Source organism: Delphinus delphis, chromosome 20 (assembly GCF_949987515.2).
Source record: "Delphinus delphis chromosome 20, mDelDel1.2, whole genome shotgun sequence".
NCBI classification, from domain to species: domain Eukaryota; kingdom Metazoa; phylum Chordata; class Mammalia; order Artiodactyla; family Delphinidae; genus Delphinus; species Delphinus delphis.
In genome coordinates this window covers 57,577,955-57,594,651 of record NC_082702.1, presented here as the reverse complement: position 1 = coordinate 57,594,651, position 16,697 = coordinate 57,577,955, and the positions used below count along the sequence as shown (strand labels likewise).

General features: G+C 43.3%; 1 protein-coding gene across 4 annotated transcripts in view; it reads left to right on the top strand.

The window, feature by feature from the left end:
* The window catches only part of KLHDC4 (kelch domain containing 4), a 55,848-nt gene that overhangs the window by 26,756 nt on the left and 12,395 nt on the right, over positions 1 to 16,697 (top strand). For all 4 annotated transcript variants that reach the window (XM_059999166.1, XM_059999165.1, XM_059999167.1 and 1 more), the window contains one exon: positions 10,212 to 10,304. In XM_059999166.1, coding sequence (XP_059855149.1) covers positions 10,212 to 10,304 — 93 coding nt within the window. The remainder of the gene's footprint in view (positions 1 to 10,211; positions 10,305 to 16,697) is intronic.

Below are 16,697 nucleotides of genomic sequence, written 5' to 3'. Positions count from 1 at the left end.
TTGGGTATTTCTCTTCCTCCAGGTCATTTTGGCCCTGATAATACACAGCAGCTTAGATTGTGGTTAACTAGTTTCCCTCGAGGGCCGGCCTCGTTAAGAACAGGGCTCTGTTGTCTCTCAGAGTGGTTCCTTTTCCTCTCCCCCTGCCAGAGGCACGAGGGGGGTTTTCTCTGATATTTACTGTGGGACTTTGGTCGAGCCCCTGGCGGTAAATCTTACAATATTGTGGGTGCCCTGGTGATGAGGTCCACCTGGGGCTTCCCAGTCTCAGAGTTGTCTGCACTGGGCCTCCAGCTGAGCTAGGGTTTCTACCCTGGTTTCTACCCCAGCACTGGTTCCTTCCGGGGTTTCTGCTTGTGTGTGTCCCCCCTGCCCCGAGCACAACTCTGTGTCACTGCCCGTCTCTCCAGTCTGTGGGCAGCAGTGTTCCCTGTGTCCTCACCTCTCTTACAGATCAAGAACTGTGGATTTTTCAGTCTGTTTAGCTTTTTATAGGACAGAGTAGCAACTTCCAGCCTCCTTATATGCTGAACCAGAAGCTGGGACGTCCCTCTTCCTGGATTTTTATTGCTGTGTATTTTTATATCCGTTTTATTGAGATACAGTTACCTTCTATAAAATGTATACCTCTTATGTGTACAGTTAGATGAATTTCAGCAACTATATATACCTGTGTAGCCACCCCCATACCCGAAACAGAACATTCCATCACCCTGCAAAGTTCCTTTCTGCCCCTTTGCAGTCAGATCCCTCCTAAGCTTGGGCCCCAGGCAGCTGCTGTCACCAGGGATTCATTTTGCCTTTTTATAATCTCATACAAGTGGAATCACCCAGTCCACGCTCCTCCATCTCCCTGCTTCCCTCGTCTGTGGTGTATTTGAGACCGCCCATGTCGTGGTGTGTGTCAGTAGGTGGCTCCTTTCCATGGCAGACGCGTGTTCTGTCTGATGAACACACCACACCTTGTGTTTCTGTGTACTCGGAGCACTTTCCACCGCTTCCAGCTTTGGACAGCCGTTAGTAAAACTTCTCTGAACACGTGGAGGTGTCTGTGTGAACCTGTGTTCTCATTTCTCTTGAGTAAATGTCTGGTGTCACATTGCTAGGTTGTGTGCTGAGTCTGTGTGTGGCAGTTGTGAGAAGCTGTTGTCCCGTTTTCACCCTCCCCACAGCTCCAGCGCTTCCTGGCCTCACAGCTCTGGGTGCCCTCTCTTGTCTCAGGCCCCCCGGGGGATGCAGGGAGGAGCTCACTTCTGGTATTAAACAGCTGACATCTAATGGCCTTGACCACATTTCATATTTTTGTTAGTCGTCTGTATGTCTATACATGATTTTTCTATCTTTTGTGAATTTTGTTTTCATATCTTTTGTGAACTTTCTGTTCAGATCTTCTGTCTGTGGTTTTTTTTTTTTTTTTTTTTATGCGGTACGCAGGCCTCTCACCGCCGCGGCCTCTCGCGCCGCGGAGCACAGGCTCCGGACGCACAGGCCCAGCGGCCTTGGCCCACGGGCCCAGCCGCTCTGCGGCATGCGGGATCCCCCCGGACCGGGGCACGAACCCGTGTTCCCTGCATCGGCAGGCGGACCCCCAACCACTGCACCACCAGGGAAGCCCTTGCCTGTGTTTTTATTGGGTTGTTTATCTTACTGATAAGGTAGTAAGGGTTCTTTATATATTCTGGATACAGGTCACTTGCAGATATATATTTGCAGATACTTCTCCCAGTCCATCACTTGCCTTTTTATTTTTTAATGGTTTATTTTGAAGAGCTGAAGATTTTTATTTGGATGGAGTCCAGTTTGTTAGCTTCTATCTATATCTATGCCAAGGTCATAGAGATTTTCTCCTGTTTTATTCTAGAGTTTATAATAGTTAGTTATACTCAGGATGGTTTTGGTAGCTTGTGGTCAAATTTGATGGTACCCAGTAAGTGCTTACAGAATAAATTGGTGTAAAAAGTGGTTCTTTTTTATTTTTAATTTTTCTTTTATAGTGGAGTATAGTTGATTTACAGTGCTGTGTTAGTTTCAGGTGTCCAGCTAAGTGATTCAGTTATACATATACATATATCCATTCTTTTTCAGATTCTTTTCCTGTATAGGTTATTACAGAATATTGAGTAGAGTTTCCTGTGCTATACAGTAGGTCCTTGTTGATTATGTATTTTACATATAGTAGTGTGTATATGTTAATTGCAAACTCCTAATTTATCCCTCCCCCCTCCACGTTTCCCCTTTGTAACCATCACTTTTTTTTGAAGTCTGTGAGTCTGTTTCTGCTTTGTAGATAAGTTCATTTGTATTATTATTATATTTTTAGATTCCACATATAAGTGGTATCATATGATATTTGTCCTTGTCTGACTTACTTCACTTAGTATGATAATTTCTAGGTCCATCCATGTTGCTGCAACTGACATTATTTTATTCTTTTTTATGGCTGAGTAATATTCCATTGTGTATACATACCACATCTTCTTTATCTATTTCTCTGTCAGTGGATTTTTAGGTTGCTTCCATGTCTTGGGTATTGTAAATAGAGCTGCAGTGAACGCTGGGGTGCATGTATCTTTTTGAATTATTGTTTTCTCTGGATATATGCCCAGGAGTGGGATTGCTGGGTCATATGTAGCTCTATTTTTAGTTATTTGAGGAACCTCCATGCTGTTCTCCATAGTGGCTGCACCAATTTACATTCCCACCAACAGTGTAGGAGGGTTCCTTTTTCCCCACACCCTCTCCAGCATTCATTCTTTGTAGATATTTTGAGGATGGCTATCTGGCAGGTGTGAGGTGTACCTCATTGTAGTTTTGATTTTCATTTCTCTAGTAATTAATGATGTTGAGCATCTTTTCATGTGCTTTTTGGCCATCTGTTTGTCTTCTTTGGAGAAATGTCTGTTTAGGTCTTCTGCCCATTTTTTTTTTTTTTTTTGCAGTACGTGGCCCTCTCACTGTTATGGCCTCTCCCGTTGCGGAGCACAGGCTCTGGACGCGCAGGCTTAGCGGCCATGGCTCACGGGCCCAGCCGCTCCGCAGCATGTGGGATCTTCCGGACCGGGGCAAACCCGTGTCCCCTGCATCGGCAGGTGGACTCTCAACCACTGCGCCACCAGGGAAGCCCCTTCTGCCCATTTTTTGATTGGGTTGTTTGTTTTTTTTTTGATATTGAGCTGCATGAGCTGTGTATATATTTTGGAGATTAATCCCTTGTCAGTCACTTCATTTGCAAATATTTTCTCCCATTCTGTGGGGTTTTTTTTGTTTTCTATGGTTTCCTTTGCTGTGCAAAAGCTTTTAAGTTTCATCAGGTCCCATTTGTTTATTTGTTTATTTTTGTTTTTATTTTCATTACTCTCTAGGAGGTGGATCCAAAAAAAAAATTGCTGTGATTTATGTCAGAGTGTTCTGCCTATGTTTTCCTCTAAGAGTTTTATCATATCCAGCCTTACAGTAGATCTTTAATCCATTTTGAGTTTATTTTTGTGTATGGTGTTAGAGAATGTTCTCATTTCATTCTTTTACCTGTAGTTGCCTAGTTTTCCTAGCACCACTTATTGAAGAGAATGTCTTTTCTCCATTGTATATTCTTGCCTCCTTTGTCATAGATGAATTGATCGTAGGTGTATGGGTTTATTTTGGGGCTTTCTATCCTGTCCCATTGATCTATATTTCTGTTTTTGTGCCAGTACCATACTGTTTTGATTACTGTAGCTTTGTAGCATAGTGGGAAGTCAGGGAGTCTGATTCCTCCAGCTCCGTTTTTCTTTCGCAGGATTGCTTTGGCTATTTGGGGTCTTTTGTGTTTCCATAGAAATTAAAAAAACTTTTTTTCTAGTTCTGTGAAAAATACCATTGGTAATTTGATAGGGATTACCCTGAATCTGTAGATTGCTTTGGGTAGTATAGTCATTTTGACAGTGTTGATTCTTCCAATCCAAGAACATGGTGTATCTTTCCATCTGTTTGTGTCATCTTCGATTTTTTCATCAGTGTCTTATAGTTTTCAGGGTATGGGTCTTTTTTCCTCCTTAGGTAGGTTTATTCCTAGGTATTTTGTTCTTTTTCATGCGGTGGTAAATGGGATTGTTTTCTTAATTTCTCTTTCTGATCTTTCATTGTTAGTGTATAGGAATGCAAGAGATTTCTGTGCATTAATTTTGTGTCCTGGAACTTTTCCGAATTCATTGATGAGCTCTAGTAGTTTTCTGGTAGCATCTTTAGGATTTTCTATGTATAGTATCACGTCATCTGCAAACAGTGACAGTTTTACTTCTTCTTTTCCAGTTTGAATTCCTTTTATTTCTTTTTCTTCTCTGATTGCCATGGCTAGGACTTCCAAAACTATGTTGAATAAAAGTGGTGAGAGTGGACATCTTTGTCTTGTTCCTGATCTTAGAGGAAATACTTTGAGCTTTTCACCATTGAGAATGATGTTAGCTGTGGGTTGGTCATCTATGGCCTATGGCCTTTATCATGTTGAGGTACGTTCCCTCTTTGCCCATTTTCTGGAGAGTTTTTATCATTACTGGGTGTTGAACTTTGTCAAAAGCTTTTTCTGCATCTATTGAGATGATCATATGGTTTTTATTTTTCACTTTGTTAATGTGTATCATACTGGTTGATTTGCGTATATTGAAGAATTTTTGCATCCCTGGGATAAATGCCACTGGATCGCGGTGTATGATCCTTTTAATGTATTGTTGTATTTGGTTTGCTAGTATTCTGTTGAGAATTTTTGCATCTATATTCATCAGTGATATTGGCCTGTAATTTTCTTTTTTTGTGGTATTTTTGTCTGGTTTTGGTATCAGGGTGATGGTGGACTCATAGAATGAGTTTGGGAATGTTTATTCCTGTGCAGTTTTGGGGAAGAGTTTCAGAAGGATAGGTGTTAACTCTTCTTTAAATGTTTGATAGAATTCCTCTGTGAAGCCATGTGATCTTGGACTTTGGTTTGTCAGAAGCTTTTTACTCACAGTTTCAATTTCAGTGCTTGTGATTGGTCTGTTCATATTTTCTATTTCTTCCTGATTCCATCTTGGAAGGTTGTACCTTTCTCAGAATTTGTCCATTTCTTCTAGGTTGTCTATTTCATTGGCATATAGTTGCTTGTAGTAGTCTCTTATGATCCTTTGTATTTTTTGTGGTGTCAGTAGTGACTTCTCCTTTTTCATTTCTAATTTTATTGATTTGACCCGTCTCCCTTTTTTTCTTGATGAGTCTGGCTAAAGGTTTATCAATTTTATCTTTTCAAAGAACCAGCTTTTAGTTTCATTGATCTTTGCTATTGTTTTCTGTCTCTGTTTTATTTATTTCTGCTCAGACCTTTATGATTTTTTTTTTCTACTAACTTAGTGTTTCCTTCTTCTTTCTCTAGTTGTTTTAGGTGTAAGTTAGGTTGTTTGAGATTTTTCTTGTTTCCTGAGGTAAGATTGTATTGCTGTAAATTTCCTTCTTAGAGCTGCTTTTGCCACATCCTATAGGTTTTGGATTCCCGTGTTTTCATTGTCTTTTATCTCTAGTTATTTATTTATTCACTCTTTGATTTATTCAGTGATCCATTGGTTGTTTAATAACATGTTGTTTAGCCTCCATGTGTTTGTATTGTTATTTTTTTAAAGTTCTTTCTGTTATTGATTTCTAATCTCATAGTGTTGTGGTCGGAAAAGATGCTTGATATGATTCCAATTTTCTTAAATCCACCAAGACTTGCTTTGTGGCCCAGCATGTGACCTGTCCTGGAGAATGTTCCATGTGCGCTTGAGAAGAATGTGTATTCTGCTGCTTTTGGATGGTCTAGCGTGTTACTTATGGCCTGGGTTTTCTTACTGATTTTCTGTCTGGATGATCTGTCATTGATGTAAGTGGGATGTTAAAGCCCCCTACTATTACTGTGTTACTGTCAATTTCTCCTTTTATGGCTGTTTGCATTTGCCTTACATGTTGAGGTGCTCCTATGTTGGGTGTATATATATGTTTACAATTGTTATATTTTCCTCTTGGATTTACCCCTTGATCATTAGGTAGTGTCCTTCTTTGTTTCTTGTAACAGTCTTTATTTTAAAGTCTATTTTGTCTGATATGAGTATTGCTACTCCAGCTTTCTTTTGATTTCTATTTGCATGGGATACCTTTTTCCATCCCCTCACTTTCAAACTGTATGTGTCCCTAGATCTGAAGTGGGTCTCTTGTAGACAGCGTATATATGGGTCTTGTTTTTATATCCATTCAGGCAGTCTTTGTCTTTTGTTTGGAGCCTTTAAACCATTTCCACATAAGGTAATTCTCGATATGTATGTTCTTACTGCCATTTTGTTAATTGTTTTGGATTTGTTTTTGTAGGTCTTTTTTCTTCCCTTCTTCTTTTGTTCTCTTGTGATTTGATGACTATCTTAGTCTTGTGTTTGGATTGCTTTGTGTGTGTGTGTCTGTTGTATCTATTGTAGATTTTTGGTTTGCGGTTCCCATGAGGTTTTGGTAAAGCAGTCTGTATATTGAATATATACAAGATTGTTTTAAGTTGCTGGTCTCTTTAATTTCAAACACACTTCCTATATCCTGCATCTGTACTTTCCTCTTCTCACGATGGCTGGTTTTGATATCATATTTGTGTGTGGGTGATTTCCTACGTTTTCTGTGTGTTTGCCTTTACTGGTGAGCTTTCCCATTCATAATTTTCTTGTTTCTAGTTGTGGCCTTTTCCACCTAGAGAAGTTCCTTTAGCATTTGTTGTAAAGCTGGTTTGGTGGTGCTGAATTATCTTAGCTTTTGCTTGTCTGTAAAACTTCCGATTTCTCTTTCGAATCTGAACGAGAGCCTTGCTGGGTAGAGTATTCTTGGTTGTAGCTTTTCCCTTTCATTACTTTAAGTGTATCATGCCACTCACTTCTGGCCTGCAGAGTTTCTGCTGAAAAAAACCTTATGGGGATTCCCTTGTATGATACTTGTTGCTTTTCCCTTGTTGCTTTTAATATTTTCTCTTTGTCTTTAATTTTTGTCAGTTTCGTTAATATGTGTCTTGGCATGTTCCTCCTTGGGTTTATCCTGTATGGGACTCTTTGCACTTACTGGACTTGAGTGAGTGTTTCCTTTCCCATGTTAGGGAAGTTTTCGGCTATAATATCTTCAACTATTTTCTTGGACCCTTTCACTCTCTCTTCTAGGAGTTCTATATTGTGAATGTTGATGTGTTTCATGTTGTCTCAAAGGTCTGTGAGGCTGTCCTTATTTCTTTTCATTCTTTTTTCTTTATTCTGGTCTGTGGCAATAATTTCCACCACTCTGTTGTCCAGCTCATTTATTCATTCTTCTGCCTCATTTATTCTGCTGTCGATTCTTTTCAATGTAGTTTTCATTTCAGTTATTGTGTTGTTCGTCTGTTTGTTCTTTAAATCTTCTAGCTCTTTATTAAACATTTCTTGTGTCTTCTCGGTCTGTGCCTCCATTCTTTTTCTGAGATCTTGGGTCATCTTTACTATAATTACTTTGAATTCTTTTTCAGGTAGCTTGCCTATCTCCACTTCACTTAGTTCTTCTGGGTTTTTATCTTGTTCCTTCATCTGGCACATATTTCTTTGTCATCTCTTTTTGTCTAACTTTCTGTGTTTGTGGTCTCCTTTCTGCAGGCTGCAGGATTGTAGTTCCTCTTGTTTTTGGTGTCTGCCCTTGGTAGGTGAGGTTGGTGCTGGGCTTGGGCTGGCTTCCTGGTGGGAGGGACTGGAGCCAGCCCTCTGGTGGGTGGAGCTGGGTCTTGTCCCTCTGGTGGACAGACCCATGTCAGGGGGTGTGCTTAGAGGTAACTGTGAGCTCATTACAACTTTAGGCAGCCTGTCTGCTGATGGGTGGGGCTGTGTTTCCCCTGCTGGTTGTTTGGCCTGAGGCATCCCAGCACTAGAGCCTGCTGGCTGTTGGGTGGGGCCAGGTCTTGGTGCCAAGATGGTGACCTGCAGGAGAGCTCACGTTGATCATATTCCCTGGGGCCTCTGTCACCAGTGTCCTTGCCCCCACAGTGAGCCACAGCTGATCCCTGCCTCCCCAGGAGACTGTCCAAAACCCACAGATGTGTCTGTCCCAGGCTCCTGTGGAGTCACTGCTTTGTGCTGGGTCCCGTTGCCCACGAAATCTTGTGTGTGCCCTCCAGGAGTGGAGTCTCTTGTTTCCCCCAGTCCTGTGGAGCTCCTGCACTCAAGCCCTGCTGGCCTGGAAAGCCAAGAGCTCTGGGGGCTCTTCCTCCTGAGGCCAGACCCTCAGGCTGGGGAGCCTGACGTGGGGCTCAGAATTCTCACTCCTGTGGGAGGACCTCTACCATATAATTATTTTCCAGTTTGTTGGTCACCCACCTGGCGGGTATGGAATTTGATTATATTGTGAAAGTGCCCCTCCTACCATCTCGTTGTGGCTTCTTCTTTGTCTTTGGGTGTAAAATATCTTTTTTCGTAGGTTCCGGTCTTTTTAAAAAAAATTTGCTTGCTTGTTTGTTTGTTTACTTATGGCTGAGTTGGGTCCTTGTTGCTGCGCACAGGCTTTCTCCAGTTGTGGTGAGTGGGGGCTACCTTTCATTGCAGTGTGCGGGCTTGTCATTGTGGTGGCTTCTCTTGTAGCGGAGCATGGGCTCTAGGTGTGTGGGCTTCAGTAGTTGTGGTTCACGGGCTTTAGTAGTCGTGGCTTGTGGGCTTCAGTAGTTGTGGCACGAGGGCTCAGTAGTTGTGGCTCGCGGGCTCTGGAGCGCAGGCTCAGTAGTTGTGGCACACGGGCTTAGTTGCTCCACGGCATGTGGGATCTTGCCAGACCAGGGCCCGAACCCGTGTCCCCTGCATTGGCAGGCGGATTCTTAACCACTGCGCCACCAGGGAAGCCCTCCAGTCCTTTTTGTTGATAGTTGTTTAGCAGTTAGCTGTGATTTTGGAGTTTTCTTGAGAGGAGGTGAGCGCGACCCTCTACTCTGCCATCTTGTCTGGCTTTGAGGGGTTGCTTTCAGTCTGGATGCTTGCTGCCTCCTTCCTCAGTGTGTGCTGGACGTTATCCCCTTGATACGGGGTGTGCAGGTGCGGGGGCCTGTGCGCTCCTGCTGTGGCGGGGACGGCGATCAGCCCCTCTTGGTCTCCCTGCAGTGGCCGTGGCCCCTGAGCCTTTTGGGCAGTGGGGGCAGCGATTGGCCCCTGCTCCCAGTTCTCGTAGTGGCGGTGGCAGCCCGCATGCTCCCACGAGGGCACAGTGACTGGCGCCTGCTGGCGGGTCTCTTGGTGGTGGTGGCCCATGCCCTCCGGAGACAGTGCAGGCAGCACTTGGCACCTCTTCATGGGTCTTGTGGTGGCAGCGGCAGCCCGTGCACTCCTGGGGCAGCAGGGGCAGCGCTTGGGGCCTGCTCGCGGGCTTCGTGGTCGTGGCCTGTGCACTCCCAGGACAGCGGGGGGCAGCGCTTCGGGTCTGCTTGTGTGTGTCTTAGCAGTGGCGATGGCCCATGCCCGCCTCTAGAGCCCATCATGGTGGTGGCGGCTAACACCCAGCTCAGAGCTCGTGTAGGTGGTATCCCGTTGACTGAGAGCACGTGTACAAGGAAGGAAGCTTTTATGGTGGTCCGGCTTCTCTCCTTACATGCCCCCCAGCAATGGCGCCTTGCCTCTCTGACAGGCCCAGGCTTCTTCCGAGCACACCCCCAGTTGCCACAGTGCAGCCTCTTCAGGCTGTCTCCGTGTGCCAGCTCTGGTCCTCTCCCTGGGTCTGACCTCCGAAGCCCAAGCTTCAGCACCCAGCCGCCCCCTGTGCCTGTGGATGAGTGTCTCAGGCTGGGGAGTGCAGGGCAGCTGTACCGACTGTCTGTGCAGGGCACTCTCCGTGTTGCCTTCCGCGAACTGGCTGTTAGCTCCCCTCAGGCTTCAGAGCTCCCCGTCTGTCCAGGCTGATCTCCCTGACGATGAGTGGACTTCCCACGGTGCAGCAACCTTTCCTCCTTCACAGCTCCCTCTCTGGGGTGTAGGTCCCGTCCCAACTCCTTTCACTTTTTTTTCTTTTTCCTTTTGTTCTACCCAGTCATGTGGAGGTTTTCTTGTGCTTTCGGGGGTCTGAGGTCTTGTGCCAGCGTTCCGTAGATGTTCTGTGCAAGTCGTTCCCCTTGTACATGTATTTTGGTGTTTGTGGGAGGAGGTGAGCTCCACGTCCTACTCTTCCGCCATCTGCCAAGCTCCTCTTTTTTTGTTGTTCAATTTTAGATCACCAGGCGGTCCTTCAGGACGGAGTGGACATCGGATGGTGGCCTGGAAGAGACAGTTAATCCTTTTTGGTGGCTTCCATGAGAGTACAAGGTCAGTACAAACAGGAGGACCATGTCTCCTGGAGCTGTAAGGAGTGGGCTCCTTATGTGAAGAACCGTTCTGAATACACGTGGAAAATGCTGCCCATCCCTTAAACCAGGGCCAGCGGCCTGGGCAGCTGCAGAGGCGGGCCCTGGGCTTGGTTTAATGCTCTGTTGTCACTGTCGTGGGATTCTTCATAATTACTGAACAGAGGTTCCCACAGTTTTATTTTGCACCAAGGCCTGCAAGTAATGTGGCCAATCCTATCTAAGATGGGCTCTCAAACTTCAGCCTATTGAGAATCCTCTGAAAGGCTTGTTCAGACTGATCTGTGACTCCATTGGCCTGGGATTGGGCTGAGAATCTGCATTTCTTCGGCCTCCAGGTGATGCTGCTGGCCAGGGAACCCCACTTTGAGAAGCACGAGGCTAAAATAACTTGAAAATCAGCCCGATGGGGAGCATGTGGCAGCTTGCATCCTGCAGAGGGACCTGAGGGGACATCCAGGTCTGCTGTGCCTGGTTGTGTCGCCACAGTGCTTATGTGCCTAGCCTGGCGGCATGTTCTCCGGGGGTCTTTAGCCCATCATCTATACTGATACTTTCTTGAATGTCCTTATTAGTTCAGTCCAGAAAAAGAAGACACTTGGTGAACAGGTTAGTTCCTGCCACTGTCGTAAAACGCTAAGGCTCTGGGTGAGACATCCAGACCGCTCTGATGCCTGGTGCAGGCCCCGCAGGTGGTGCGTTTCCTCTGACCTCGGGCCGTGTCAGACAAGGTGGGTGGATGGCTTTCTCGCTGGTGCCTCGTTTCACAAGCTCCTCTGTTCCCTACTCCTTTAAAAAACAACATACTCGTCAACTCGTGGTGGTGGCAGCACACACACTTTTTTCAGTGTGACTCCATTGGCACACTTTTTTTGTTTTTTTTTTGCGGTACGTGGGCCTCTCACTGTCGTGGCCTCTCCCGTTGCGGAGCACAGGCTCCGGACGCGCAGGCTCAGCGGCCATGGCTCACGGGCCCAGCAGCTCCGCGGCATGTGGGATCCTCCCGGACCGGGACACGAACCCATGTCCCCTGCATCGTCAGGCGGACTCTCAACCACTGCACCACCAGGGAAGCCTTCATTGTAGTTTTGATTTGCATTTCTCTAATAATTAGTTGAGCATCTTCTCATGTGCCTGGGGCCGTCTGTATGTTTTTTTTTTTTTTTGGCGGTATGCGGGCCTCTCACTGTTGTGGCCTCTCCCGTTGCGGAGCACAGGCTCCGGACGCGCAGGCTCAGCGGCCATGGCTCACGGGCCCAGCCGCTCCGCGGCATGTGGGATCTTCCCGGACCGGGGCACGAACCCACGTCCCCTGCATCGGCAGGCGGACTCTCAACCGCTGCGCCACCAGGGAAGCCCCTGGCACACATTTCTTATGATACTCACTGGCTCGTGAAAATAAGTCCTTGCACGTATATGTGGAGAGAGTGGCGCTCGGTACGTTAACGGGAGCGAGCGTTTCTGTGTTCACTGTTCCCTACCCGAGCTGAGGCATCCTGGTGTCGATCTGGCTCAGTTAAGGTTTCAGGTTTTTTCCACGAACAAAAAATATTTTCATTAGTTGAGAAAAGGGGATATAATTCTTTTTTCTTTTAATTCTTTTTTATTTTAATTCTTTTTTATTTTTTAACATCTTTATTGGAGTTTAATTGCTTTACAATGGTGTGTTAGTTTCTGCTGTATAACAAAGTGAATCAGCTATACATATATCCCCATATCTCCTTCCTCTTGCGTCTCCCTCCCACCCTCCCTATCCCACCCCTCTAGGTGGTCACAAAGCACCGAGCTGATCTCCCTGTGCTATGCGACTGATTCCCACTAGCTATCTGTTTTACATTTGGTAGTGTATATATGTCCATGCCACTCTCTCACTTCATTCCAGCTTACCCTTCCCCCTCCCCATGTCCTCAAGTCCATTCTCTATGTCTGCATCTTTATTCCTGTCCTGCCCCTAGGTTCTTCATAACTTTTTTTTTTTAGATTCGATATATATGTGTTAGCATACAGTATTTGTTTTTCTCTTTCTGACTTACTGCACTCTTGAGTGACAGACTCTAGGTACATCCACCTCACTACAGATAACTCAGTTTCGTTTATTTTTATGGCTGAGTAATATTCCATTGTATATATGTGACACATCTTCTTTATCCTTTCATCTGTTGATGGACACTTAGGTTGCTTCCATGTCCTGGTGATTGTAAATAGTGCTGCAGTGAACATTGTGTTACATGTCTCTTTTTGAATTATGGTTTTCTCAGGGTATATGCCCAGTACTGGGATTGCTGGGTCATATCGTAATTCTCTTTTTAGTTTTTTAAGGAACCTCCATACTGTTCTCCATAGTGGCTGTATCAATTTACATTCCCACCAACAGTGCAAAAGGGTTCCCTCTTCTCCACACCCTCTCCAGCATTTATTGTTTGTAGATTTTTTGATGATGGCCATTCTGACTGGTGTGAGGTGATACCTCATTTGTAGTTTTGATTTGCATTTCTCTAGTGATGAATGATGTTGAGCATTCTTTCATGTGTTTGTTGGCAATCTGTATATCTTCTTTGGAGAAATGTCTGTTTAGGTCTTATGCCCATTTTTGGATTGGGTTATTTTTTTGATATTGAGCTGCATGAGCTGCTTATAAATTTTGGAGATTAATCCTTTGTCAGTTGCTTCATTTGCAAATATTTTCTCCCACTCCTGAGGGCTGTCTTTTCGTCTTATTTATGGTTTCCTTTGCTGTGCAAAAGCTTTTAAGTTTCATTAGGTCCCATTTGTTTATTTTTGTTTTTATTTCCATTTCTCTAGGAGGTGGGTCAAAAAGCCTCTTGCTGTGATTTATGTCAGAGTGTTCTGCCTATGTTTTCCTCTTAAGAGTTTGATAGTTTCTGGCCTTACATTTAGGTCTTTAATCCATTTTGAGCTTATTTTTGTGTATGTTATTAGGGAGTGTTCTAATTTCCTTCTTTTACATGTAGCTGTCCAGTTTTCCCAGCACCACTTAAAGACTGTCTTTTCTCCATTGTATATTCTTGCCTCCTTTATCAAAAATAAGGTGACCATATGTGTGTGGGTTGATCTCTGGGCTTTCTGTTGATGTATATTTCTGGTTTTGTGCCAGTACCAGACTGTCTTGATTACTGTAGCTTTGTAGTGTAGTCCAGAGTCAGGGAGCCTGGTTCCTCCAGGTCTGTTTTTCTTTCTCAAGATTGCTTTGGCTATTCGGGGTCTTTTGTGTTTCCATACAAATTGTGCAATTTTTTGTTCTAGTTCTGTGAAAAATGCTACTGGTAGTTTGATAGGGATTGCACTGAATCTGTAGATTGTTTTAGGTAGTAGAGTCATTTTCACAATGTTGATTCTTCCAATCCAAGAACACGGTATGTCTCTCCATCTGTTTGTATCATCCTTAATTTCTTTCATCAGTGTCTTATAGTTTTCTGCATACAGGTCTTTTGTCTCCTTAGGTACGTTTATTCCTAGGTATTTTATTCTCTTTGTTGCAGTGGTAAATGGGAGTGTTTCCTTAATTTCTCTTTCAGAGTTTTCAAAATTAGTGTATAGGAATGCCAGAGATTTCTGTGCATTAATTTTGTCTCCTGCTACTTTACCAAATTCATTGATTAGCTCTACTAGTTTTCTGGTAGAGTCTTTAGGATTCTCTATTTATAGTATCATGTTATCTGCAAACAGTGACAGCTTTACTTCTTTTCTGATTTGGATTCCTTTTATTTCTTTTTCTTCTCTGATTGCTGTGGCTAAAACTTCCAAAACAATGTTGAATAATAGTGGTGAGAGTGGGCAACCTTGTTTTGTTCCTGATCTTAGTGGAAATGGTTTCAGTTTTTCACATTGAGAACGATGTTGGCTGTGGGTTTGTCATATATGGCCTTTATTATGTTGAGATAAGTTCCCTCTATGCCTACTTTTTGGAGGGTTTTTTTTATCATAAATGGGTGTTGAATTTTTTCAAAAGCCTTTTCAGCATCTATTGAGATGATCGTGTGGTTTTTATCCTTCAATTTGTTAATATGGTGTATCACATTGATTGATTTGCGAATATTGAAGAATCCTTGCATTCCTGGAATTAACCCCACTTGATCATGGTGTATGATCCTTTTAATGTGCTGTTGGATTCTGTTTGCTGGTATTTTGTTGAGGATTTTTGCACCTGTGTTCCTCAGTGATATTGGCCTGTAGTTTTCTTTCTTTGTGACATCTTTGTCTGGTTTCGGTATCAGGGTGATGGTGGCCTCGTAGAATGAGTTTGGGAGTGTTCCTCCCTCTGCTATATTTTGGAAGAGTTTGAGAAGGATAGGTGTTGCTCTTCTCTAAATGTTTGATAGAATTCGCCTGTAATCTATCTGGTCCTGGGCTTTTGTTTGTTGGAAGGTTTTTAATCACAGTTTCAATATCACTGCTTGGCGTTGGTCTGTTTATATTTTCTATTTCTTCCTGGTTTAGTCTCGGAAGGTTGTGCTTTTCTAAGAATTTGTCCATTTCTTCCAGGTTGTCCATTTTATTGGCATACAGTTGCTTGTAGTAATCTCTCATGATCCTTTGTATTTCTGCAGTGTCAGTTGTTACTTCTCCTTTTTCATTTCTAATTCTATTGATTTGAGTTTTCTCCCTTTTTTTCTTGCTGAGTCTGGCTAGTGGTTTATCAATTTTGTTTATCTTCTCAAAGAGCCAGCTTTTAGTTTTATTGATCTTTGCTATTGTTTCCTTCATTTCTTTTTCATTTATTTCTGATCTGATCTTTATGATTTTTTTCCTTCTGCTATCTTTGGGGTTTCTTTGTTCTTCTTTCTCTAATTGCTTTAGGTGTAAGGTTGGGTTGTTTATTTGAGATGTTTCTTGTTTCTTAAGGTAGCATTGTATTGCTCTAAACTTCCCTCTTAGAACTACTTTTTCTGCATCCCATAGGTTTTGGGTCGTCGTGTTTTCATTGTCATTAGTTTCTAGGTATTTTTTGATTTCCTCAGTGATCTCTTGGTTATTAAGTAGTGTATTGTTTAGCCTCCATGTGTTTGTATTTTTTACAGATTTTTTCCTGTAATTGATATCTAGTCTCATAGTGTTGTCATCGGAAAAGATACTTGATACGATTTCAGTTTTCTTAAATTTATCAAGGCTTGATTTGTGACCCAGGATATGATCTGTCTTAGAGAATGTTCCATGAGCACTTGAGAAGAAAGTGTATTCTGTTGTTTTTGGATGGAATGTCCTATAAATATCAATTAACTCCATCTCGTTTAATGTATCATTTAAAACTTGTGTTTCCTTATTTATTTTCATTTTGGATGATCTGTCCATTGGTGAAAGTGGGGTGTTAAAGTCCCCTACTGTGATTGTGTTACTGTCGCTTTCCCCTTTTATGGCTGTTAGCATTTGCCTTATGTATTGAGGTGCTCCTATGTTGGGTGCATAAATGTTTACAGTTGTTATATCTTCTTCTTGGATTGATCCCTCGATCATTATGTAACATCTAAAATGAAATAGACTTTATTTTATTTTTTTTGTTTTTGTTTTTGCGGTACGCGGGCCTCTCACTGTTGTGGCCTCTCCCGTTGTGGGGCACAGGCTCTGGATGCGCAGGCTCAGCAACCATGGCTCACGGGCCCAGCCGCTCCGCAGCATGTGGGATCTTCCCGGACCGGGGCACGAACCCGTGTCCCCTGCATCGGCAGGCGGACTCTCAACCACTGCACCACCAGGGTAGCCCTAGACTTTATTTTAAAGTCTATTTTGTCTGATATGATTATTGGTACTCCAGCTTTCTTTTGATTTCCATTTGCATGGAATATCTTTTTCCATCCCCTCACTTTCAGTCTGTATGTGTCCCTAGGGGGTCTCTTACAGTGGGTCTCTTACAGACAGCATATATATGGGTCTTGTTTTTGTATCCATTCAGCCAGTCTGTGTCTTTTGGTTGGAGTATTTAATGCATTTATATTTAAGGTAATTATCGATATGTATGTTCCTATTACCATTTTCTTAGTTGTTTTGGGTTTGTTATCGTAGGTCTCTACCTTCTCTTGTGTTTCCTGCCTAGACAAGTTCCTTTAGCATTTGTTGTAAAGCTGGTTTGATGGTGCTGAATTCTCTTAGCTTTTGCTTGTCTGTAAAGGTTTTAATTTCTCTGTCAAATCTGAGTGAGATCCTTGCTGGGTAGAGTAATCTTGGTTGTAGGTTTTTCCCTTTCATCACTTTAAATATGTCCTGCCATTCTCTTCTGGCTTATAGAGTTTCTGCTGAAAGATCAGCTGTTAACCTTATGGGGATTCCCTCGCATGTTATTTGTTGTTTTTCCCTTGCTGCTTTTAATATTTTTTCTTTGTATTTAATTTTTGATAGTTTG